Source organism: Amblyomma maculatum, chromosome 1 (genome assembly GCF_055883805.1).
Source record: "Amblyomma maculatum isolate TAMU_Amacu chromosome 1, ASM5588380v1, whole genome shotgun sequence".
Classification (NCBI taxonomy): domain Eukaryota; kingdom Metazoa; phylum Arthropoda; class Arachnida; order Ixodida; family Ixodidae; genus Amblyomma; species Amblyomma maculatum.
The window spans coordinates 375,307,728-375,333,301 of record NC_139344.1 but is presented as its reverse complement, the minus strand read 5'-3'; the positions used below and the strand labels follow the sequence as shown (position 1 = coordinate 375,333,301).

General features: G+C 44.9%; 1 protein-coding gene and 1 long non-coding RNA gene across 2 annotated transcripts in view; one reads left to right on the top strand and one right to left on the bottom strand.

The window, feature by feature from the left end:
- LOC146208280 (uncharacterized) overlaps positions 1 to 25,574 on the top strand; it is a 389,535-nt gene that overhangs the window by 36,215 nt on the left and 327,746 nt on the right. The gene's annotated exons all lie outside the window — the stretch shown is intronic.
- LOC146208281 (neprilysin-1-like) lies at positions 6,940 to 17,131 on the bottom strand. The gene is made up of 4 exons (XM_084578288.1): positions 16,922 to 17,131; positions 15,281 to 15,370; positions 11,025 to 11,078; positions 6,940 to 9,129 (listed from the first exon to the last, which is right to left on the bottom strand). The coding sequence occupies exons 1-4, from the start codon at positions 17,111 to 17,113 to the stop codon at positions 7,084 to 7,086; spliced, it is 2,382 nt and encodes a 793-aa protein (XP_084434414.1). The 5' UTR covers positions 17,114 to 17,131; the 3' UTR covers positions 6,940 to 7,083.

The window sequence follows — 25,574 nt, the reverse complement described above, 5'->3', positions numbered from 1 at the left end:
CTAACGGGCTTGGCTGCGCCAGTCACCATTGATTTGTCTGCTACAATCGAATAACGCCTTGTGCGTGAAGAACTGTAGGCGCGCGTAGGCAAATTAGAGAAGATTGTCGGCGCGTAAAGCGACTTCCGAGAAAGTGCCTGCTGAGAAAGCGCTTGATATATTAGGACGACCGCGTTGCACAGAAGAGGAGCTTTTCTACGCAACCTCTAAATAATGCAGAGTGGAAACTTTGGGCCGTTTGCAAACTCAACATCAACAAACACGCGAATGGTTTTCGACCGCATGTTATTTGTTCACGCTGAATATTGTCAATACTGTCAGGGCTCTCCACTTGATTCCACTGGATGGGCTCCATTCGATGGCTCCAGTGGATAGCTCCAGTGGATGGCTCCAGTGAATGGCTCCAGTGGATGGCTCAGCGTGGCATTGTTGATGTACTGTATTTTTTTGCCATGCTCACTGAATTTGCGGTGACGAAGGGCAGTTTTACACAATTTCTGACAGATTTCTCTTAAAGTTAGGTGCATTAATTACATGATAGAGAACCGTAGAAAATGCGTTGGCATCAAGCTCTTAGGAGTTATTTTTGGAGTTGAACCTTACACATCTCATGAATCTTTAGCCTGCCAAGTTTTCAGAGAATAAATAGTTAGAAATCCTGGCTAACGTCATAGAAAAAGATATTTAGGCCGTACTTTAACCTTCAAGCTACTCGTTCATCCATCCATAGTTACAATCGTTTACTTGATCACTAAACCCATAACAAATCCCTCAGCCGAGCGGAGCGAACGGTATGAACATATTACAGCCGCAAAATACATTAAAGTTGTATTTATGTCTTAGCTTTTATTCTCGTTATTCATCTCCCGCTTGCAGGGCAGCCGATCTCTTATGCTCTCATATCCCGACTTACCTGCTGTTTCTTCACTCACTCACTCACTCACTCACTCACTCACTCACTCACTCACTCACTCACTCACTCACTCACTCACTCACTCACTCACTCACTCACTCACTCACTCACTCACTCACTCACTCACTCACTCACTCACTCACTCACTCACTCACTCACTCACTCACTCACTCACTCACTCACTCACTCACTCACTCACTCAAAGTTCTTCATTGTGCAGTCACAAGCTTATTTTCTTGTTCTCTAATTTGGTCATAACAACTTCACTGTCTTTCTATGCACGTACACGCTTCTCCATTTGTTCCAGCTGCCCCGCCTTCTGCTTGCTCACACTTCTTGCCTGCCTCCAATATCCACAGACCGGTGTCGAAAACAAATTCTCACCGGTTCTTTCAACTACTTGTCTACAAAAGACGAACGCCGAAACAGACGTTTTCGCTTGAAATCCACCCCCGCCTCCTTTTCTCTGTCGTTCAGCCGCGTACCGCGAGTGACCCTGTCGTCCGCACGCCTATAATCGTTAAGCTTCCTTCCGCAAGGGGCCGCCTCGAATTGAATTGCGTCCTGTGTACGGGCGCCACTGTCTGCGGTCGTTAGGGGAACGAAAAGGTCCCTCGTCTTTTCGTAATCAGCTTGCTCGGCAAATGCCGCGCCAAAGGAAGGGAAAGTGCAAAGAGGTATAGCGAAGCTTCACTTTCACAACCACCAGAATGGGCGGTTGCTGCGAGATAGGGATGGAAAAGAGAGAGAGAAGAGAAGATGCATGCAGGTAAAAGCTGAGTCAGGGAGCTTGAATTACAGCGCTGTAAGCAAAAAAAAAAAAAAAAAAATCAGTTAAAAGAAGCAAATTGCACACGTGAGGAGAAGCAATGCTGTGCAATGTTTTTAGGAGCAGTCAGTCTCTCAGAAAAAAAACAAAACAAAGCACGTCGAAAACAAGTATGAACATTCTCGTACACAGTTTTACCCTTGACTAGAAATGAAAACCGAATAAAAGCTTTGTAAGCATCATTATGATTTATTTAGTTCAATGCTAGCTAGCATGGTCGAATTTCTTACTTAAGACAGGAAGTATGATTTCTGAAATCTGCAGAGCAGTTGCGGAAAGGTCGGATCGTAAAAACATACGTTGCATAAAATGATAAAATGTGTTTATAATGAGAGGTTACCTTCCTGCATGTAAATAGCAAAAACTAAGACGGCTCTACAAAACTATAAGTAAAAGCAGAAATAAGCAGTAACTGAACGGGTACAAGGATACAGCACATGCGCGTTGCGGAATCATCAAAAAGAATGCTCTCGTCGGATCTTTCTGATTGACTTTCCTGTTTCTTTTTCCAACCAAACATCACCTCTCAAGCGAGGACCGAGCCGTTTCCCAATAATGTGCCGGATAGTTAAAGCAAAACTTCACACTACGCGATCGTTCCCTATGCCCTCTTGAAACTCCTTTGCCAAAGCCTATTTAACACCGAATATTAACTAAACCGGGTCACAGCATACACGCAAGAACGTTTGAAGGATCTGTATTCCGTCTTCTGGAATTAAGGAGGACTGCGATTACACAGAATAAACATGGAACGTATTCACTCAAGACAGTATTCGATAATTACTGCGCCGAACTAGCCATCTCATTATTTCAGAATTTCGCTGAAAAAGCGGAGAAAATTGCAACTGTCACTAGGCCCATGTGACGCTGTAAAACTACGAGGTCCGTGACCGTGGTACAAGGAACACGTGCCCAAAACGATGAGAAGAAATGACAAAACAATGTTTTTAAAGTGCTGCTCTTATGCGCCTGCTCGGTAGCTGAGCCGGCGCACCGTTGTGGGCGTAACCGAGAAAGAGAGAATCACGAGCCAAAAAGAATTTCTCCGAAGAAAAAGAAGAGCCACGAGCTCTGCGTAGCTCGCTCGCTCGTGACTCTTATCTTCTGAGAAATTCTGTTCGGCTCTTGGTTACAAGGATAAAACGCTTATTTAGGACGACAACAATTTTGACAAGGAGATGGCTGATCGGCTCCCTAGGCCGGAGCATTGTTGGTAAAAGCTGCTATATGCGCCCCTTCGACGACACGCCATCGTTTCTGAGGTGCGAGTTCGACAAGCCTTCCTTCAAGCAGGCACGATTCCTTTCTCTCAACGGCGGGTTTCTGAGCAGCGTCACCTGGCGGCAAATAGCATAAATGTAGTTAAAAGAAAGAAGAGCGCAATTAAAGCCCGATGTTTTCGTCATAACCGGTTTTAGTTTCTCCTCCTCGGAGGTTTTCCCCTGTAGTAATAAAAAAAGAAAGCCTTCTGTGGTACTAAGGATTAATTCTGCGTTTCCGAAATGGTTCGAATCTACTTAGTAACATATCTTTTCTGTGCTTATCATTTCACAGCTGACAATAATGCAATAAATTACTACCATTTTCTATGGAAGTGTTTTCCCTTTTATGTTGCATTATGCGACTGTTTTGGTTATAAGTAGCAGCAAAATCAGTTATAAACGGGACGAGAGGCGATGTAAAATGCTGGGGTATGGCAATAATAATAATAATTGGTTCACAGGAAGGGAAAGGTGCCGTATCTGTCACGCTTGCTCTGTGGACACCTGAACAGCGCCGTAAGGAAAGGGAGGAGGCGGGAGTGAAAGTGGAAGGAGAGAAAGGGGAGCCGGTAGTGGAGGGTTGCGGAGTAATTTCGACCACTTGGGGAACTTTAACGTGCGCTGACATCGCACAACACACGGACTCCACTTCGTTTCGCCTCCATCGAAACGCAGCCGCCGTGGTCGGGTTTGAACCCGGGAACTCCGGCAGAGTAGTCGGGCGTCTTACCGCTGCACCACCCCGGTGGGTCACTGGGGTATGGCAATGCTCACAATATTTTATTCCGTATTTATTTTTGTAATTATTTCACGCCTCCAGTGGGTGTGTTTTGCATTAGGTCGTGTTCAAGCGAACTTTCTCGCCACAGTCACCGCTTAACTCACTGACGTACAACCAATGAGGAGGAACAAAAAGTTGTAGGACCCTACATTTGAAAGATCGGAATTTCACGTCAGCTGATTTATTATGTCAGTACTGCTATTTTTTTGACAAGGCCATACCACGTCGTATAAGTGTGGTATTTCGCAGCAAAATTTGTCCTACGCCGAAAAGAAGTGGGCCCTAATAATCTGAAGCGCAGCTGGAATAATAAATGGCACTGTTTGTAGCCTTCAAAAGAGACACGTAGTCTTCTGATCTATTAAGACCCTTAGCATGCCTCGTAAATATCTATCTTTCAAGACGCAAATGCTAATGGGTCAAAGTAATTTAAGCGCAAAAGAACAGAATAACGACTTGTTGTTTCCACTGCGGGTGAAAATTGGGGGAAAATGGCCCCATCTGAATGCTACGATGCATATTCCCATGATGACAGGCCAATGTGAGCTGTTTGTTTTTATTTTTTTACCCGGTTGAACCTGTCCCTTTGAATTTGAATTGTTTTAACAAATATACAGCTGATGAAAGCAAGCCCTACATGGGGCAGTGTACCTAAAAGAAAATTTTGTCAGATCTGTCAAATCTAGCAATGCTGCTTCGATCTCCAGGACGCAACGGAAAAGACGAGAAGACCACATCTGCGTAATTTGTCTTTAGCATAGCCTCAAAGCATAGGAACTGAATTTATAGGATATAACTGTTATAGTTCTTCAGTCCGTCGGAAGTAATTAAAGCCAACTTGCTTTGCCCACAGCCACAACCCATGCCACAGTTCCCTTGTTTGTGGCTCTCACAAGATAACAGAAAAAAAAAATGTTAAGGGAGCCTGCACCGAACTAAGCCACCGCGAGCTTAATCCAATTAAAGTTGAAAGCAGCATGGGCTTGACACTGGCGAAAAAAACAAATTGTAAAATGAAGCAGTTCTAATAAAGGAAAACATTGAGACAGGGTAGAAAGATTCATATTCGCGTTATGCACAGCTGTTTTTTAATTTATGACGTCATGTATATTTTTTACGTAGCCCAGATGCACTACAAGAAAAAAACAACTTAAGGCTCGGTGCAAGTTTAGGACGGGCCGAGAGTGTCAAGACATAAACAGAAAGGAAAACTTCTAGAATATACTTGAAGCATCGCACTTTGAGCTGCGTTGGTAACGGTCCTGAAATAAGGGAAGGCGGGACAACTGTATCATTCCTGCGAGCGGTGAAGGCAGCGACAACTCAATACGACATCAGCTATGACCTTGACGTAATATGACATCAACCACTACCTCCTCCTATTGGCTGCGTCGCTGCGCATCTTATTTCTGCGCTTCTTCGTAAATTGTGTTTGTAGTAGAGAGCGCGCAATGGTCTGTCGCAATTAAAAACGCACGCTCTGTTAACGTTACATTGAGTACATTGCTTTAGGTTGCGTATTGGTTTTCGAACGATGAAAGGCGGCTGGTGAATGTACCCGACGGTGATGCATCTGAAGGTGCATGAGAGTCCGTTTAAACACCCCTCCCCACCCCAAGACTATACTAAGACGCTCTGTTTATTGCTCGTGTCAGGCAGCCCCCAACCATATATGATGCTCAACGTACCTCGGCCTTTGTCGAGCGCATCAAGATAGCAGAAACTCTTTGTGAAGGAATAGAAAAAAACAGAGGTGTTTATTATAGGGTATTCACGCAAGTATACTAATTCGAACATTTAGACAAGAACTTAGTTCGGGAGTTTATCCATAGTGTTTCGTAAACACATGGTCATTAGAAACGTTGCTGCAGCTTTCTCAGAGCTGTACTTAGAGTTTTTCACAATGCAGTGAAATACCACATGGAAGGCAGCTGGCTTCATAAATATGATGCTCTCAACAACTCGCCAGCCAACCACACAACTCTAAAGGCAGCAAACGGTCGTCCACAGCGTCACTCAGCAAAATTGTGGGAGTCGTTGCAACTCTAGAAACCGCACTCATACCATCCACTTCTCTGAAATTAAGTTGTGGCATGCAGAGTAGTGGAATAATGTCTTGAACGCAAGAACACAGTTCCTGCTTGTACGCGTGGCTCAGTTTATTTCGTTCGCGCAATATTCGTCGCGCATCGCGAATCTCCGCTAAAGTCGTAATGAACCTACTGACATTATTGCTGCTTCTTACCTTCCGTTGCACACCCAGCTTATGACATCGGTATCTGCTCTTATGAATTAGCAGTACACTTTATCTTCAACAACTTCTGTAAAAACCTATAAACTACATTAAAATAATAAAACTAAACACGTAGAAACGCAGGATGAACAGTTCATAAAACAGACGCCTCAGGAAACACAGTTATCGGATGCGCGCGTTTGCTGCTACGTACGGTCTCGAAGGAAGACATGCACTTGATGCCGAATGCGGTAAATTCAAAACTGCACAATGTAGCTTACGTAACATATTGCCTAATATCACAGGGCGGCATTAAAAGACAATATATTTTTCACTGTTGAAGTCAGCTCCAAAACCTGTGACCAGGCAAAGAAGTCGGAGCAGACGAACCGATTTGAAGGCAGCAGAGCATGTCTCGGAACTATTGCATCTTTGTGGCAAAGTCGTCCTGATCCTATCGAAAGATTGTCAAATGTTTCGGGGCAAAAATATTGCCAAATTGTCCAAAGAGCAGAGTCTTTATAGAGATTTCAGAAATCCACGTGCATACTTAATTTTGATTAAAACAAAGACAAATAGGACAGTGTTGGTCAGTGCTAGATATCGTGTAAGATTATGAGGTGTGATTTAAAAAAGGCTCCGACACCATGCACTTCAGCTGTTGATTACATAACCACGAGACACACTGCTATTGCGTCAAAAATCTTGCACTTCTGCGCAGCTTTTGCGAACTTCGCCTGCAGCGTTTTTCTGTTTTAGCATGGAGGTCCATTGGAGCCATTGGATCCCGAAAGAACCAAATGTTTAAACCAGAAGCAAGCTAGAGAAATGCTCACTCTTGTGCGGGCAAGCATAGCTAGGGGTAAAAAAAGCTGCCACCAGCCCAAATGTATATAATGTGTATAGGTACATCCTTCAGGAACCGTCAATGCAGCTGAGGTTTCATGTAGAAGCCATGTGCGGAAAGAAGCAGTTCAGGCAGAAAGAAAAAATACAAGGTAAAAGCGCAGTTACAGAGTGAGGACAAAAACGTCTCTATATACACAAACAGGATACGAAGCGAGTTCAGTCGAAGAACAAGCACTTCTTTCTGGGATTCATATTGTCATCGACGTCGCAGCGAAATGTTGAAGCGAACTTGCGCGAGTGACGTAGAGGAACATTGCACTCCTCGCCATTGCTATTGGTGGCGCACGTCATGAGGCAGTACGTCATAAAGAACACCTGGTCGTCGGTGTAATCTTCGAGGCCCTGCAGCGATAACACTTCCACGATGCCTTCGTCCTTAACGGCTTTTCGATATGCCAGGTAGGCAGCGTGCAAGGCCGGAATTCGCGAAGAAAAGGGGACGAATGCGTGCGACTGAGACGAATCTGGATGTGAGGGTCTGTTGGCAGCGTCTTCTAGGTAGCACTTAACGCGTTCCTCGTATCTTTCGTGTCCCGCAATCCACCAGGGCTCCTCCTCGCCTTTCTCATTGAAAAGAATGCCGCGTTCATCGAATGATTGGGCCATTGAGGCGGCAAGGCTTGCGCCCAGGGAACCGTACAAGATGGCAAACGTCGCGTCAGCGTAAAGCATCGGTGGTTCCAGAGCCCCAACGTCCATGGACACGCTATTGTAGTAGTAGCTGTAGATGCTGGTCACGCTCCCTCCACCCAGACGCTTGCTGAAGATGCGGACGTAATCATCCCGAGCCAATGTCTTCCGGAACGCCTTGGCCACGTTAACGACGTTGTCCATGAAGGAGTTTCCAATCTCTGGAAAGTTCTTATACAGCGAGGCAAGGCTGTAGTTTGAAAAAAAGCGATTGTCTGGCAGTACGCTCTCCCAGATGCCGTCCAGCTTGTCGTAGGCACTTTTCTTGACCACGTCGTCGATCCACGAGGAGTGTTTGAAACTAAGCTTCATATGCTCCTTCAGCTTGATGAAAACCTTCGATACATTTTCGCGAATTTCCTTGCTGAACCGCTCGTAGATGTGCCTTGCTGACACCGCCAGGCCAAACGTGCTTTCGACATGTGATAAGCAGGTTCTCTTCTTGAAGGTGTAAAGTGCACTTGCGTCGCCCTTTATACGTATCTCGGGCTTCCCCATTACAATCCACAGGTACATACGGATGAACAGCCAGGAAAGTACCCTTCGAAATGATGCTCCCGAAATCTTTTCTAGCAAGCCGTCGAGGTAGCCAAGTATACCAGGGTGCTGAATCATCACAATATCATCTAGACTCCAGGTGAACTCAGGCTTATAAATGTCATTCAAGTACTGCCACCACCGACCTCTCCAAGATACCGTGAACTGGTCGATATCCTTCAGCGTCCGCTTCTCCTCCTCCCTGGTGTCTGATCTGTACACCGGAGCCCCGGTGGTGACAACTTGAAGGTGTTTCTTCAGCTCCAGGAGGCCATCAGGTGGAGGCACTCCCAGGTAGTCGCAGTTCTCTTTGACAAGTGCCGCGAACTGCTCGTCCGTCATGGCAGCCCACTTGTACCAATCGCCGCGGCTGAAGTAGAGCGACTTCTGTCTGCCCATATAACCAGGCATGGCGCGCACTTTGATAAACATGTTGATGTTCCAGTTCACTGTCATATTCAGCAGGATCAGTAATGGGTCTTTAACGAACTGGCCGGTCTCTGGCCATTCTTCGGGCCATTTGAGACCTAGTCCACCTTTGAGGCTCTTAAATTTCTCGATTTCACTTTTAACCACAGCATCGGAGCGGTTGGCCATACAACTTTGAAAGTACAGCGGCGCAAGCTTGACCGGAGCATCGGTGGGTTCTCCCTCGAGTTCCCGAATGGCGATTTCTTGCGACTTTGCGTAGATTCGCTGTATCATAGAACGCTCTTTTCCAACGGGTTTCCAAGAGCCGCATACGAAGCTGTAGAAGTTGGCGCACGGCTTGACCGAAGTGTTCATGGCGCTCTTTAACTCTTTGGCATGCCTTATGCACGCAGGCTTCGAACATATTCCTGATGTTTGGGCGGATAATATAATCAATATAACTATTGAAAAGAAGGCGAATAAAAATCCCACTGCGAGGACGATGGCAACGATGGACACCAAGTTGCATCGCAAGCGGGCCTCGTGTGTTGATCTCGACAAATCCTGGAAGTGAGAGAAAACTGCTTTAGCTACACTTAAAGGTCGGGTAAAATTTTGCTTGGACAGAAGTGACGACTGCATAAGGGTACACTGAAGATGGAGCTCTAAAATGTATATATCTCTAATGAGGTAATGAGGTACAGGACATACAGATGTTACGGGGCTTCTTGGTTTAGCAGCTGCGACTACGGAATTTACACAATCAAAATCATGTACAAGAGATCTGTTCTAGGTCCCAACCACATTCTTCCTCTACCGGGTTCATCTACCCTCTTCTTCTTCTCTCGGATCTTTGACCTCCTATTGCTTGTTAGAGAACGTTTGCGCGCTATTGGTAGTCTATTTTTAACCAGCCTCCGCATACTTCTCATTCCGTATAATCTCATAGAGGCCTGAATGTACTTCCACACTTCCATGTATGTACTTCCACACCGTCTCCCCATGGTATGTGTAGCCACTAAACAAATGTTTTTGTCTATGAACACCTTCCGGTTCAGTTCGTTTACGTTATAAAGTATAGTGGGCCTACATGCACAGCCACGCGGTTATTTTGTCAGCAACCGCAACATCCGTCGCAATGATCACAGTGTTATCTATAACGCACATATAATAGGGACGTCGTTCATGTATGTGTAAGAGCCAGGTGACTGCGAAAGTCGGTTTAGTGCTAAAAAAACTATAGCTTTCTTGCCAGAGCCTGTTGTATCTAGAGGCCGTTAAAGCGTAATACCTTCCAGAGAGGTTAGACCTAGAATTATAACCTGCAGTCGAGTATATATAATTTCTTTTCCACGATCGCAAACTTGCAAACACCCGATTCTCACAGTAACATACAAGGCTATCATGGGAACTCCGACCTGCATGCCACCGAACCTTTTACTTCACTTCTTGGTGCAGTAATGTGTCAGTTGCTTAGGACAAATGCTCTATCGTTTTGTCCGTACTTCCACCCGACATTAGTACAATATATTTATAAAATGTACTCAGCCGAGTGCAATGAGCGTTATTACCACACTGCCCGTTGCAAACAGATTTTTCTTCTGTCGTTTCAACTTGTCACTCGCTTCCATGCTTCCTGAATTATCACGAACCCGTCAGTAAACACCAGAATAATTACTATTTTCCGAAGCTGCTATTCTGCTCTCCTTTGCTATAGAAGCACTTCTCATCTTTCTCTTCTAGCCACTAATAAGTTTCTGCTGTGCAGATACCGAATACAAGTGCATTCTGTCACTGGAAAGGACTGTTTTTTGCTTTCACCGCTGTATCTATATGCATGTGATCATTGTGTACTGTACACTGCTGTATGTAAGTTTAATTTTCAGTTTACAGTAAACTAGTACTAAAAAGCTGCGTTATTGGTTTTGTCCCGCCAGATGAGCCCACGCCAGATGAGCCCACAGATGCCAGATGGTGTCAGCAAATGAAACTATTAAAGCAATCTAATCCTAAAGATTAAAATTCACAAAGCTTGGGTCACATTGACGGCTCAGGACTTAACTAGCTTGCAGAAGTCAATGATGTCAAAAGATGGACGGCACGAACGCCGTAATATTTGGCTAAAAAAAAGTATTTCACGTGCACACTCGTTTATCAAATATTATACGTTACCTCTCACAAACGCCGCCAGGCGCAGGCGTAAAGACGCTCGCTACCGGACGGCCATTCCATGGGCGTGTGCCGGCTCTAGCAGCGAATGTTTGCAAACTACAAAAACCCGCTTTCCTCGGTTAATGTGTCTTAGCCATTACTGCCGTACATTCTTTTTTTTTTTTTAATTTGGCCAAGCGTGTGAAAGTGCGCGCAGTAGGAAACTTAGGATTCAAGCTGCAACAAGCGGGAACAGGTGACGCAAGTAGACGCAAGTAAACGGAGCAAGCGTAAAGCCAATAGCTTACAGGCGTGGCATAGGGTGACGGAAGGCCATCTCGGGCCCTGATGTCTTTGGGAGTCTGTAAGGAGAAACGTCGAAGCGTTAACATTGGTTACGGTTATTCATCATTCGAGGCGTTTTCTCTGGCGTAGCGTAGCTAACGTGGCGCGCACAGAATGTAACGCTTCTTCTCGATTAATAGTTATTTGTGCTGCAGTGAAGCACCAATTCTTATCTCCTGCGTTTAAGGCGGCCCGCGCAGTGTCTCATACCACACGTCGATTATGCCAGACGCGACCGGAACGGCTTGGAGAAACCGTGATGAGGTGCAGTTCTTTCCGTGATATTCTAAATGTCTGCCTTTCTTTTGTGCGGCGAATGTCAAAAGCACGATGGAGCTTTTAAATTGAGCGCCACCGAAGCAGGCAGCGTTGTAGTTTTCGGTGTCGCCAATTGCAGTATTAGCTACAGTCGACTCCGTGGTTATCAAACGGTTTGGTTGGTTTAACGTCTGTTTAACGTTTTAAAGCGACTCCTGCTACGAGGAAGATCGTAGCACAGGGTTGTACAAAGTTCGACCACCAGGGGTTCTTTAATATGCACGGATATCGCACAGCATATACCAACGCCTTTCCATCTCACCTCTATCGAAAGGTATGGCGTACGCTGTCGGAATTCGACTCCGAGATTTTGCGTTCAGACTCGGGTGACCTAACCATTACGCCACTGCGGCGGGGTGATGATTAACTGCTTCTGGAAAAAAGTTCTCCAAATAAGCAGACCAGCCGCCCATCTTTCATCGACGCCATTGTCCCGGGCAATTATTATACCTCTCATTGCAACCGACCGTTATACCATCGTAGTGGGAGAGGCTGTCACTCGCAGAATAATGAGATAAAACAACACATAAATAAGCACGATATAATAATAATCAATCAATCAATCAATCTTTATTTAATGTGCGCAGGAACAACCATGTGGTCTTTGTGCTGCAGCACAAATAAAAAAAAAAAAAGAAACAAAAATGAAAAAGCACAAACATGTTTACACACACAGAGAGAACACAACAAAAGAAATAAATAATACATGAAATGACAGACGAAAAGTATCACGGAAAGTAAGCAAACAATGAGTAGCATCACTTATATACACAGTGAGAGAATTTTTTAGCACACCAGGAAATAAAGAAAAAAAAAGAACGGTATATAGAAGAAAAAAAAACAAATAACTGACATTGATTATAGTAATATAGAAATATACATAAAATAAACAACCCTTCCAGGCGCAACAAGTGCATGGTACTTAAAACACAGGCTAGAAATACAGAATAATACAATAAAGAAGTAAAATTGAACAAGGGGCAGTAAGATTCGAATATAAAGTTTAAAGTTGAAATATAAGTAAGAAACGGATAAAAAGTAGTTCACGATACAGACAGCATTGAACAGGAGAAAAAGCAAAAAGTGAAGTAAATACAATTTAAGGCTAGAAAGTGGGAGTTTTAAGTGATAAAGTACTATTTAGAATACAACGCTACGAACATCCAATGTAAATGAACAGAGAGAGTTTTGGAAGATGTCAAGGTGAGGACAAAAAGAGTTAAATAACCACTGCATCCTGTCCAGAGGGGAGTGGGAATGAAGAGGAGAAACCTGAAATGGTCTGAATTCCCTCATGCTCTTTCGCGGAACGCGCAGTAGGATGTACTCTAAGAGCTGAGGGCACATAATGTGGCCATGAAGGAGTTTGTACAGAAATATGATATCAAGTCTGATACGACGGCAGTGAAGGGAAGGAAGATTCAGTTGGGTGCTCCTGGTGGAGCGAGAGGGGGAAGTTGCGCAAGGAAAGCGATAATGAAATATCCGTAAAAATTTTTTTTGTACTCTGTCAACCTTGTCCAAGTTCGATTTGCAAGTGCCATTCCAAACAACCGACGCATACTCCAAGACCGGCAGGCATATGGACAGGTACAGTTTTAGGAACGGAAGTGGAGTATGGAACTCTCTCGAAAGTCTGCAAACGAATCCGAGTGTGCGCATAGCCCGCTGAGCAATGCGGTTAGTGTGAGAGGAGAAGCTGAGGGTGCGGTCAAAAAGTACACCAAGGTCATTAATTTCATCGACCCTATCCAACAGCACAGAATTCACAGAATAATGGTAGAGAAAGCTATGTGTTTTACGAGTAAAGGACACAACCCTAGTTTTGGAAGAATTGAGGGTAAGTCGATTCATCGCACACCAATCAGAAAAAGCAGATATGTCCGATTGCAACAACACGCAATCTTGAAAAGAATGTATTACCTTGAATATTTTTATATCATCAGCATAAAGAAGAAACGAGGAGTTCTTTATCGCCGAGGAAACATCATTAATAAAAACGGAGAAGAGAAGCGGGCCTAGTACTGAACCTTGAGGAACTCCACTCGTTGCAGGGTAAACGAAAGAAGTCTGTCCATTGACACTGACAAAGCAGAAGCGATCAAGGAGATAGTTGCGTAGGAGGGCTACGAGTGAGACTTCAACGCCAGAGAGTAGAAGTTTTTCAAGAAGTAGTGAGTGAGTAACAACGTCGAAAGCTTTGCTCATATAATAATAATAATAATAATAATAATAATAATAATAATAATAATAATAATAATAATAATAATAATAATAATAATAATAATAATAATAATAATAATAATAATAATAATAATAATAATAATAATAATAATAATAATAATTTATTTTCCTTTACTACAAGGAAAGGATAGGAGCAGCCGCTAAAAAGCTGCTTCGAAGAGCAGCTTGACGAGTGGCTGCCCCTGCATATGACGGCATTTCACAGCAGAGAAAGTCACGCCCACACAGTGAATAAACAATTAATTGAGAAATAATTAGACTACAAAAAAGCACTAGGTAAGTCAGGAAAATACATGAAAATAAAACAGGAACGCCGCAAGACAGAACATTTTTATGTATTCATAGAAACATTTCGCAGAATAATTTAGCGGATTAATTAACGATATGGGACGTCGAATGTGCGTTAAACGTATAAAAACCTGGCGGGCGCTGGAAATTAAGGTACAAATCTTTTTAACCTAAGCGGTAAAAATTCAGGCCAGAACCGGGACGGACAATTTATTATTCACAGGCTATCAATACTACGATGTCAACATGAATGCGTTAGCAATTTGGTTCCGATTTCGCGAGGGCATTATACTTTGCCTATACTTTTTTTCTGTAGCGACAGAAGAGGATTCTTTTTTGCATGAGTTTCCCTGATAGCATTAGCATGCTTGTCATTTCCTCTTGCTTTACGTATATTTTGCCACATTTGTTGAAAATCGTATCAAAATATCTCCAAAAGGTTGAAGGTCTTTTTTGTATTCTTTCAGGTGGCTGCACAAGCGATCTTAAGTTGTCCGAAGCTGTCTGCTTTGACTTTAATTCGTAAACCATGTAAATCTTTTTAGTCGCCCCTGTAAAGTAACCGGCCGGGTAAATCTCCTTGCAAGGAGTTCTATCAAGATTGCTCCCCTATATACACTGCGCACTGCTTGCTTTTGTGCATTTTCGCCTATTATCTACAATGGTGCGGGACAGCCGGCTTCGGCGACATATCGTCTTTCTCTGCAAATTTTGGAAACCTTTGTCATACCCAGTGGAGTGAGCAGGTTCCATATATGGTCTATACAAACACCTGCATGCCTTCTCCCTACAGGTTCCGCCAGGGATGATAAGATGTTCTATAATGCACGCGAAACAAGGTGACGGAGATACGATGGCCCTGGAGGGCATCTGCTTTAATCACGGAAAAAGAACTATCACAAATACGATCACATTTTAGAACACTGAGGTGTTCAGTCTGTGTACCTACGGTCTCAGGGGGAGTTTTTTTTAACATGACCGGCTGCTTGAAGGTCTGTTTACAAATGAGTTCCAGCCGGAAAGAAACAAATCGTCAAACATTCCAAAATCCAGTTGCTCATTGTGGTTGCCAATTAACATCGTGGCAAAACGGAATAACATCACACGTGCCAAATTGACAACGCTGGGACCTTAAGTGCCCAGTGGCGCCATCTTCCTTCAAATCCGCCCACGACATCTACCAGGATTATATTTAATAGAACGGTAGCAATGCACGGACGAAGAATAAGACGTACACAGAGAAATGTGTAAGTAAAGCCCGCTACTAAGGCAAATCGTCTCAATTCAATGTAGCTAGGGAAGCCGTTCAAGTGTTTACAAGCCACGAGCAAAGCCAACAGACTGAACAGTTTCCATCGGTGATGCTTACCTTGGCTCCTTCATTGTCCGCACCAGGAGAATCTTTGGGATCTCTTCGCTTTTCATGTTTGCGGCGACGCTTGCGCTGGTCCATGATCCACTGCGTTCAAGTAAAAGTAATTCAAGCAGGCAGGATTCATTGTAGTGAGTTTTAGTGTTAACAGAACAAGTAATGCTTTTCGAAATAGCCGCCCTAAAACTGTGTGCAGCCGATAAAGCGGGGCGGGTTCTACGTTTCATAGATGAACCGCGACGCAAATTTGAATTCAATAATGCATGTTACAGCCATGGGGTGATGCATTGCGGATGCACGAATTTTAGCGCGCATTTATCGCGTGCCTGGCATGTATGTAAATACCAGTGCGGACCAAACGGGCTGCTGTCTTGCCTCATCGAGCCTTTCATTAGACCATTAGCCTTTCATTAGACCTTTCCTCATGAACAAATCCATATCCAAGCCTTTTAATCCCTATCTTATATTCCAGCTCTTTTGGCCCGAACATGCAGCAAGCAGCTCTTTTGCAAATTTCTCCCCCGACATAACCTCTTGTCCCCGACATGCGAGTGTCCAATTCTTCTAATCATTTATTCCTCATAAAACAGATCCGCGATCACTGCTTGGCCTATGTTTATTCAGCCGCAGCTCTCTACTTGTCCTAAGCACACGCTGAAAATAGCTCGATATAACAGTTTTAAGTAAACAATTGATGGGGTAAAATTCTTAGCACTTTCACCGAGTAGTTATGCTTACCGTTTGGAAGTGACTAGCTTTACAGGCTGGCTTCCGAAATCAGCTTCAAGAAACTTGTATCGACGCAAGCATTTTAGTTGCAAAAGCGGTTATTGGTTGCACTCGTATTTTTTTGGTCTTCACTAGAATATAAAAGCTTAACGTTTGGGTTAGAGTATCGTTTGCGATTCGAACCTGGTACTATATTGGTACATGCTTACAACAAATTAATTCTCCTCTGCGTACGTTTATACGGACCTTCGTTCCCCAGACTGTCAAGTATTACTTTAGGTTGCCAGTTATAACCGGATTACATCAGCCTGTGCTGAAATCCACAATTTACTTCCGTAGCTCCATAATCGCGATAAAAAAATGTTTGGTGATTCTTTAACGATCAGAAGGTGCACCAATATTAGATTAAGTTGCAACTGGGTCCTAAAAATCACGCATTATCATGAAACGCTGTTTCGAACTGCATGAATGTCTTTCGTAAGGTGTACAAGAGGTGAAGAAATGTGCGCTCGGCGTCATTATTTCCATCACTCAGTAAAATTATTATTACACCTCTTACAATTAGAAGCGGCCTGAGCGTTTAGGTATGCGAATTATGGCATCCTTGAAGAAATTTAAATGATAAGAGTCAAGATCCATTATTGGATAATATCCTTTCTGAATGACAATAGCCAGCACATGTTTCATCCTAAGGAAGTGTTTTTTGTAAACTTTTGTAAGATCGGCGCATGTAGCGGAGCTATCAGCTGATTTTCCTCTGTGCAACTTGCTCGAGTTAAGCAAGGGAAGTCTCAGAGGTCAGGACTAAACTACATAAGCGTTAAGGCACCGACGCCGAACTAGCTGTGTTAAGAAAAGTCTAAAGCACCGACAAAGACGCTTCTGTCCCCAGTCTCCCGTCGAGAGTACCTTAGGACTCATCGGGTGAGGTTTGTGCTTGGCTCGCCTGGGCGATGAAGATCTTCCAGGAGATCCGTGCGGTGTCGGCGATCCAAGCATGGGGGGCGATGCAGGAGGTCTGTTTGATCCTGGCACCCCGTCAGGTGATCCAGGCGGGTCTCTGGTCATGGTACCTGGTGATGTGGACGGGTCGCTGGTCATGGTGCTCGCGGGCTCAGGCGGAAGTCTGAGAAAGAGGACTGCCGCTAGTGTTTCTGCTGTTGCAAGGGCCGGAGACGGAAGACTGTTCAAAGCAGAGCTGCTGATTGAGAACGGGTCCCAGAAGCCACCTACTGTCGGGAAATCACGGCTGTTTCTCAGAATCTCGGCTCGAGCACGCCTCGCGAGCACGGCAGAGGAAAGGGTAGCACGCGTGCCTCAGCTTCTTCTGCCTCTATTTAGAGCGCTTACGCAACACCAGCACTCGGAGAGGAGAATGAATCGAGGCTCAGTGGCTTAGACGTTTCGCGTCTGTCGAACGCCGCTGCTACTAAAGCGGATAATACAATAATCGGAATTTAAAGTCTATCCAAATCTGAACTTGTTTATTAGTTCCCCGTGTCTCTTGCGCTGTTGTTTACTAGGAGAGCTCCGCACATGATTTCGGAAGACTGCACATTGAAGAATGGAGTGCTTGACTTGGTATCTCGAACCAAGCTGAGCCTAGTTTGCACCCCTTTTGAGTTTTTGCGTCACCACCAGATAGCCGCCCATTGTTCATATACGGTGACAGATTCGATTCTAAGAAAATTAAAACGCAGGAGGGGTTGATATCAACTTATGTTGGTGGATGACATTATAAAGTTTTCGGGCATTAGCTAGAACGCCACAGCTGGCAGGCGAATGGATTAAGTACAGAAAAATATGTTAGATGCCTTTTTTTGTTTATGGACGCCGTCAGGCTCATGATGATGATGATGATGATGATTTTGTTATCAAAGATAGGCTGTTCAGTAATTTGAAACTACTGACGTGGACATCGGTCTCGCCTAAACGCTATCACAGCCAAGACAAACAGAAATCCAAGAGCGTGTCGTCCTAACATATTGCGGTAATAAAGTGATGTCACGGATAATTACAGTGGCAGCCTCGCCGCGGCGGTGCAATGGTTAAGCCGCTCGACTGCTGTTCCCGAGGATTAGGGTTCGAATCCCGGCCTCGGCGGCCGCTTTTCCCTGCGGGCACAAAGCAAATGCAAGGTGCGCCCCGCCCCCTGTGCTGTGCGAAGTCAGTTCCCAATAAAGAACCCCAGGCAGTCGAAATTTCCGGAGCCCTTCACTACGGCGTCTCTCATAGCCTGAGTCGCTTTGAGACGTTAAACCTCGTAAACCAAACGAAACCTAATGAGAGTAGCAGTAGCTCAGAGCAACCAGTCGTCCCAACGGTAACAAAGAAGAAGTAAAGGAAACATTAGAAGCAATGAAACTGGAAAAAGCAGCTGAATAAGATTCAATATCTTCAGGTCTATTGAAGGACGGTGAGGAATGTCATGCCAGAAGGGTTGACTACCCTTAATAAGCAACGCTTATTAGCTCCGTAGTTCCGGGATATTGGAAGAGCGCTAGCATTATCTAAATCCATAAGAAGGGGGACGTCAAGGACTTGAAAAATTGCAGACAGATTAGATCCGTCACTGACGTGGTATTTATAAAGGTAATCACTAATAGAATCGGGGCTACATTTGACTTCGATCAATCTAAGGACAAGACATGTTTGCGCTGACCCATGGAGTTGTCTAATCATGCAGTTTTCTTTTTTAGCAGCATGTGGGTGCATGTATGGTTAAGTCCCAATGACTGTAACAGCCGCTTTATGATTCGTTTATGCCTTCATGTTTGTTTCTATTTGTTTGACCATGTACCTTATCAGATTGATCTGCTGACAGAGCCAATTGTCTTATTTAGGGTGATGACATCTCTTTCGTTGTTTTCAAAACGCATCATTAGAAACTTTATATTTGCCCTTCTTGCACTCGCATGATGGTTACCTCCCCCTTAATACCTGGGAAGTTTAGTTACTTGGCTGATGTCTAATTTTTGGAAGATATGACTTTTTAGAGTAGCATGAAAGACCTCCTGTTTTCTTAACTTGTGACATTTGGTCCCTCCCTGCAACGAGTGCTTCTTCAATTTCGCTATCACCTCCGGTTCCTAGTCTTGATAGTGTTACCTTGTCTGCACATAACGACTGTCCTTGTCTCGAGATTTTCTTCAATTTTCAAGCTAGTGGGATAAGCGGGGTGTTGATAAAGAAAGGTGATAAAAACAATCCTGGAGGGGTGCTCCTGATTCGGAGATCAAATGTTTGGTATTCGATTTTCTTGGAATCCTTGAATTAGATTACATTAGAAGGTAACCGCAGCTGGGGGTGGCAGAAAGTTAGGTGGATTGAGGAGATTATGTTGTTCGTGCATATTATGCGAATCCAGCTTGCATTACAAAGAGATATTTGGAAGGGTATGGGAGACGCATTTTGGCGGCATTGGGTGTATTGGGTGATGACGATGGAAACAAAGGACGCTTTTCTTACTGCTGTAGAAGGAGGAAGCATATTAAAGTTTATTTACAAATAGTTTTTTACAGCAAGAATGTATTGCCCGCCTTCTTCAATTTTTCTGAAGTGGCTGGGAAGCCTGTTTTTTTCTTTTGGGTCTCGAATGAAGGCCGAAGTCAAGAAATCAGCATAGCTGGTCGCTGTGTCTGACAACAGCACCGTCTCGGGGACCGGTTTCTTCACGTCGTATGCTGCCAGTACTTGACGCTACGCTTATGATGTCATCGCTCGCCTCCTCTTCATCTCCTCCCACAAAGTTTCACTAAAGACCCTAGTTAGGCTTCCTTCGTGAAAGAATTTCAATACATTAACGAAGCAAAACTTAGCTAAATGTAGTAAGATGTAAGAAGCAAAGCAAAATGAAGTAAAATCTATCTAAACGATTACTTACCATTGCTTTTGCCTCTATACCCATGCTTAGCCAAGGTAACCTGCTCCTCAATTTTTTTTCTTGAAAATAAACCGCGGCAGTAATTACCAAAGTAGATTATGTCATGAAGCAGTGCATATTTCATACTGCTCTTTGCTGTCCGATGGCCTTAAGTTCATTCCAGCTTTCAATGAGCATATTTGTAGAAGCCACCACCGCAGTTTCCAGAAACTCTTTTCAAGCCAACAGTGTTAGGAATATGTTTGTTTCTCTGCTCTCTTGTTAACAGAACTGTGAAAAGCAAATAATTTCTAAGCTTGGAAGCTCTGACTAAACGCTATAAGGTTTCATAATGCGGTGAGGAAGCAACAATCCACGCTTACATGCTGAGCTCTTGTCGGCAGATATGGTTCTGCCACTGATATTTTAAACCGTTTCAATTGAATAAAGGCAAGGACTGCAGAAAAGATTAGGGAGTCAAATTTTTTAATGCTTATGCACAACCTTACTGTTCTTTGCGTTGATCCGCTTTGCAGAACACGGAAATTGTACTTTAGATAGCGACGAATGCAATTATCCTGCCCTGGCTCTTTCGGTACAAATCAAATTTCCTCTCCGCCTTAATATACCATGATAGAATGTTTTCAGGAATATTGCGTACTTTTATTCTGGACAAAATGTTGAGGAGATGTATTAAATCTTTCACTTTCATTACATAACTCCCGCATACGTTATATAATGTCCTTCGGCAGGCATTCATTTCTTGCCTAACGCAAGGCTTTAAAGGTATACTGAATAAAAAAATTGCCGCTGAGATTTCTACCGCAGATGGTAGCTATCGCATTGGGAGTGACCAAAACAATCCACTTAATGAACAGAAATGAGTGCAAAGTAAGTATTTTAATGAATATTTCTCAAATCACCGCACCTAGCGGGTTCTTGTGAAATCTCTGACAAAACCGGATATCACGTCACAACTACCCCAATGGCGGTCGGTCGCACCTGTTCATTTTACCTCTCCCCCGTGGCGCTCACAAAGCGCCGGGACGGACGTTTTTTATTTTTTTGCTGCTTGTGTTCCTGCACACAATTCATCATTCCCTCCCAGCGCGTGTCCCCCTCGACCTCCCTCGTGTGCATCATTCCACACTTCGCAGCATTGTGCACGGCGCAACGCGGGGGAACCGACACTGCGTGTAGCCAGTCAACCAACTTCAGGTGGGAGGGAGGCGGCGGCGGCGGGATCGCCGGGCCATGACGTTGCTGGCCCGGCGATCGTAGTTGTGACGTCACACCCGCCGGCTCACAATCGGGAGCGCACTGCGTCTGACTCGGCGGCCGCTCAGAAAACTTCAAAAATACAGCCATCCGCTCAAAACTAACCAGAAATATGTGTCTGTACTAGTGTAAGCGTGTCTTAAGAATGCAGTTGGGGTGCTTTCTCAATATAATTGGATATTTGTTCAGTATACATTTAAAGCGCTGAAAGAAAAGAAATCGTAAGGAGGCATCCACATTCGTCCATCAGACGTCGTAACCAGACGGAAGCAGCTTGCGTAAGTTTAAAAAAAATAATCAAAATAGCAACAAAACACCTATTCCAAAAAACGGTTCCTTTAGAAAGTCCTCGACTCGACAAGACGTATATTATTAAGGTATGACCGACAATTACCGCCCGTGTCGGCAAAGTACTGCAAATAGTAGGCAAGAATCGAACAAACGTCCGACTCCGAATAACAAAATATGCAGTATGGCACCTGTAGGAAGGTAAACACTGCTAGCTTTAATAAATCGCTGAATGCACACTATAGGGCGCTTACAAACAATTGTGGCCGCGCGATTTGCGGAGGAGGAGGAGGAGGAAAAACTTTATTTAGTCCTATATTATTTGGCGGTTTTTGGACGTCTTCAGAGATGTCTGCTTGTTGTATCCACAAGAGTCTTCTCCGTCGACTTCGTCCACTTTTTACAATGGTCGGTTGCCCTCAGTCCAGGGCTCCGCTGGCTGCTGCCGCCCGTTGGGCTCGCTGTACCAGACCTTTCTGGTCTTCGCAGCGGTCGCTGGACAGCAGAGTCTCCCATTGCTCCGCACTCGGGTTTCGAATTTTGGGGACCACATCTATGTTTTGACATGCCCATGTGATGTGATACAGTGTTGGTTTTTCATAGCACCACGGACATCTGTCAGCGTATAAGGTAGGGTGCATTTTGTTTAGTATGTGTAGGTTTCGGTATGAACCCGTCTGTAATTGTCTCCATATGACAGTTTCCTCTCTGGTGAGAGAACTGTGCGGTGGGGGATATCGCATTCTTCTTCCTCTATAGTTTTCTAGTATGGCCGAGTATGCCTTGGGTGCTGGCAAAAGTTCCGCGGACCCGTCGGATGCTCGGAAAGTAGTGTATGCTCGAGCTATCCTGTCAGCCTCTTGGTTCCCTGCCACCCCCATGTGCCCCGGTACCCATATAATTTTGTGTCTGGTCTTGTTTTCTTCGTGGTTTTTAAATCTGTCGCTCGCTTCGAGGAGTATACGAAGCGCGTGACGACCAATCCTACCATTCATGAAATTTCGACAGGCTGTTTGAGAGTCCGTGAGTATCGTTAGCGACCGCCCAGCTCTGTAGCCCTCCGCCACCGCTAGAGAAATGGCTACTTCCTCGGCCTCTGCTGCTGTGCAGTGTCGGATAGAGGCGCTGGTCACTTCGCGTAGAGACGAATTGACCACCGTGGCCACTGCAATTTTGTTCTGTCCTCCTCTCGAGGACGCGTCTGCATACACAGTCGTGTCTTCAGGAGCGTATGTTTTTTGAATAAAATTGGCCCTTGCTTCTCTTCTACCTTGGTGGAGGTTAGGGTCCATGTTTCTCGGGATTGGAGCTACCTTGAGGGACTTGCGAAGTTCGTCGGGGATCGTTACCGTCCTCGCTATTTCTCGCATCTGCTCACAGTATCCGAGTCTCTGTAAAAGCGCTCTTCCAGTCGTTGTCTGCAGCAGCCTGAGTTTTTGCGACTCAAGCTGCGCCTCGCGTAGTTCTTCGAATGTGTTTTGCAATCCAAGCGCCATGAGCTTTTCTGTAGACGTGTTGCGCGGTAATCGGAGCGCCGTCTTATACGCTTTGCGTAGCAGGGCATCAGCTTGTTGTATTTCACTCTTGTTGAGGCACTGGTAGGGCAGGCTGTACATAATTCGGTTCACTACCAGGTTTCTAACTAGTTTTAGTGTGTCCTCTTCGCGCATGCCATGCCGCCTGTTGGTGATGCGGGTGATCATGCGTGTCACTTGTAGCGTTGTAGTTTTGAGCATGGTAAAAGTGTGACTACTGCGTTGGTTCGATTGAACCCACATACCTAATATTCTTATTTTTGTCTTTTCAGGGATGGGCATTCCTTCCAGGTAGATGTTGAGTTTCAGGCTCTCACTGGTTGGGACGGTCCGGTTTTGTTTGCCTCTCCACACTCGAAGCAGTTCCGATTTCTCGGTCGAGCATGCGAGTCCTCTTTCTCCGAGATATTTCTGTACACAGGAGGCCGCTTCCTGTAGTTTTCCTTCCTTCTCCCCGAGGGAACCGGTGTTCGTCCAGACTGTTATGTCGTCTGCATACATGGCGTGCCTGATGCCTTCGATTTTCTCTAGTTTTCGTGCTAGACCTATCATAGCTATATTGAAGAGGATAGGTGAGATGACTGATCCTTGTGGTGTTCCTTTGTTTGGCGCGTGAATTTTGTTCGATCGAAGGTCTCCCATGCCGATGGTGGCAGTTCTATCTGACAGGAAGGCTTTGACGTACCCGTGGATTCTGCGTCCGCAGTTCAGGTCGTCTAGACCTCTAAGGATCGCTTCGTGACTGACGTTATCAAATGCTCCCTTGATGTCAAGGGCCATTATGACATTTTCACCTGTTCGGGGTACGTTGCGGAGCACATCTTCTTGTATTTGAAGCAGCACGTCCTGCGTCGAGTGTTTTGCTCTGAAGCCGAACATGGTATGGGGTACATGTTCATTATCTTCCATGAAATTTTGCAGTCTTTGCAGCACCACCCGCTCGTAAAGCTTGCCGAGGCACGACGTGAGCGATATGGGCCTGAGATTTTCAATTTGGAGCTGTTTGCCAGGTTTAGGTATCATAATTACTTCGGCGTGTTTCCACTCTTCGGGAACCGTCTCCGCCTCCCAGTGTTTGTTTAGAAAACTTACGAGCTCTTGTATGAGGTCGTCACTCAGGTTTCGGATCAGGGCATTGTCGATTCTGTCGGCTCCTGCTGCCGTGTTTCTGGTCGTATTCCTTATGGCCGCATAAACTTCTTCCACAGTTATTGGGCGGTCGAGTCTCTCGTTTTCGGCTCCGCGATAGTTTCCTTGGTATCGTGAGGGGTTGCGATCACCGAAACATTTTTTTCGTGCCTTCTCTAAAAGGTCGGTGTCCGAGCCCTTGAAGGAGTGGATGAATCTGTGGATGCTTTTATTGTTTTCTGATTTTGTTTTGGTCGGATCGATTAGTGCTCTTAGGAGATTCCAGGTTCTGGCCGTACCTAAGGTTCCCTTAAGCGAGTCGCTGAATTGTTCCCAATTTTGTCTCGCGAGTTGCGCTGCGTATTCTTCAGCTTTTGCCGTAACTTCTGCTATCTTTAGTTTTAGTTTCCTGTTGTGTTTTTGCTTCCGCCATCTTTTGGTGAGACAGCGTCTGGCTTCCCATAGTCGCAGAAGGTGCCCGTCTACTTCGGGCGTTGTTGTTGTTCGTCTTACACTTTTTGTGCATTTGTCTCGCGTTTCTGTCAACATGCCGCTCCAGTCTTCTAGTGATTGAATGCCGCCTTCAGATTTTTTGCAAGCCCCGCGGAACGCGTTCCAGTCCGTGAGTTTTGCTTGTCCGATCCGGCATCTTACCCTTTCCGATGCTATTCGCGTCCGGACGATAAAATGATCGCTACCTAGGTTTTCCATCATGTTTTCCCACTGTGACTCCTTGCTCTTCCTTACGAACGTGAGGTCCGGGCAAGTGTCCGTGCTCACACTATTACCGATTCTCGTTGGGGTCGCGGGATCTGTGATTAGCTTACAGCCAAAATATTCGGCTACGTCCGCTAATGTTCTTCCCTTGATATCTTGTTTCCGGTATCCCCAACTCGTGTCCATGGCGTTGAAATCTCCCACGATAATGAGTGCATTTTCTTTGGCCAGCTTGTGCGCTCCGTGGAAGAGTTCGAAGAATTTGGCTTTTCTTTGTCTTGGCGGGCTGTACACGTTTAGTACGAATGTGCTCCTTTCCTTTCGCTTTTTCGGAATGATTTCGACAAGCGCGTGCTCGATGTCCGTGTCGGCGATGGTATCGTGCCTGATTGCGGTGATGGCTTTGATGACTAGAACGGCTGCTTTACCTCCGTTTTGGCTCTCGTAAACATCGTACCCCTGTAGAGAGGGCCTGGTTCCAGTCTCTTGGAGCGCAATCACATCGGGGGGTGTGAGCTGTGTGTTTATGTATTGTTTTAGTAGGGCCTGAAAAAGTTGAGATGAAAGGTGGTCAAAAGGAGGACAGAGGGAGATGTGGAAGAGAGATTTTTATCTTGATACGAGCACGAATAACCGGGCGCTTCGATTCTTGACTTGTATCTTATTAAAAACCACAAGAATAAACTAAAATAGAGCAGATAAATAATAGATAAAAACGAGATTCTGTCGAGGGTGTCAAAGCTGCTGTTCGGGA

Coding starts and splice junctions, on each gene's coding strand:
- LOC146208281 (XM_084578288.1), bottom strand. CDS start 17,113: ATGACCAGCGACCCGTCCACATCACCAGGTACCATGACCAGAGACCCG. Junction 15,371..16,921: donor CTCACCCGATGAGTCCTAAG/GTACTCTCGACG, acceptor ACTTGAACGCAG/TGGATCATGGACCAGCGCAA. Junction 9,130..11,024: donor CGTCACCCTATGCCACGCCT/GTAAGCTATTGG, acceptor TCTCACTTCCAG/GATTTGTCGAGATCAACACA.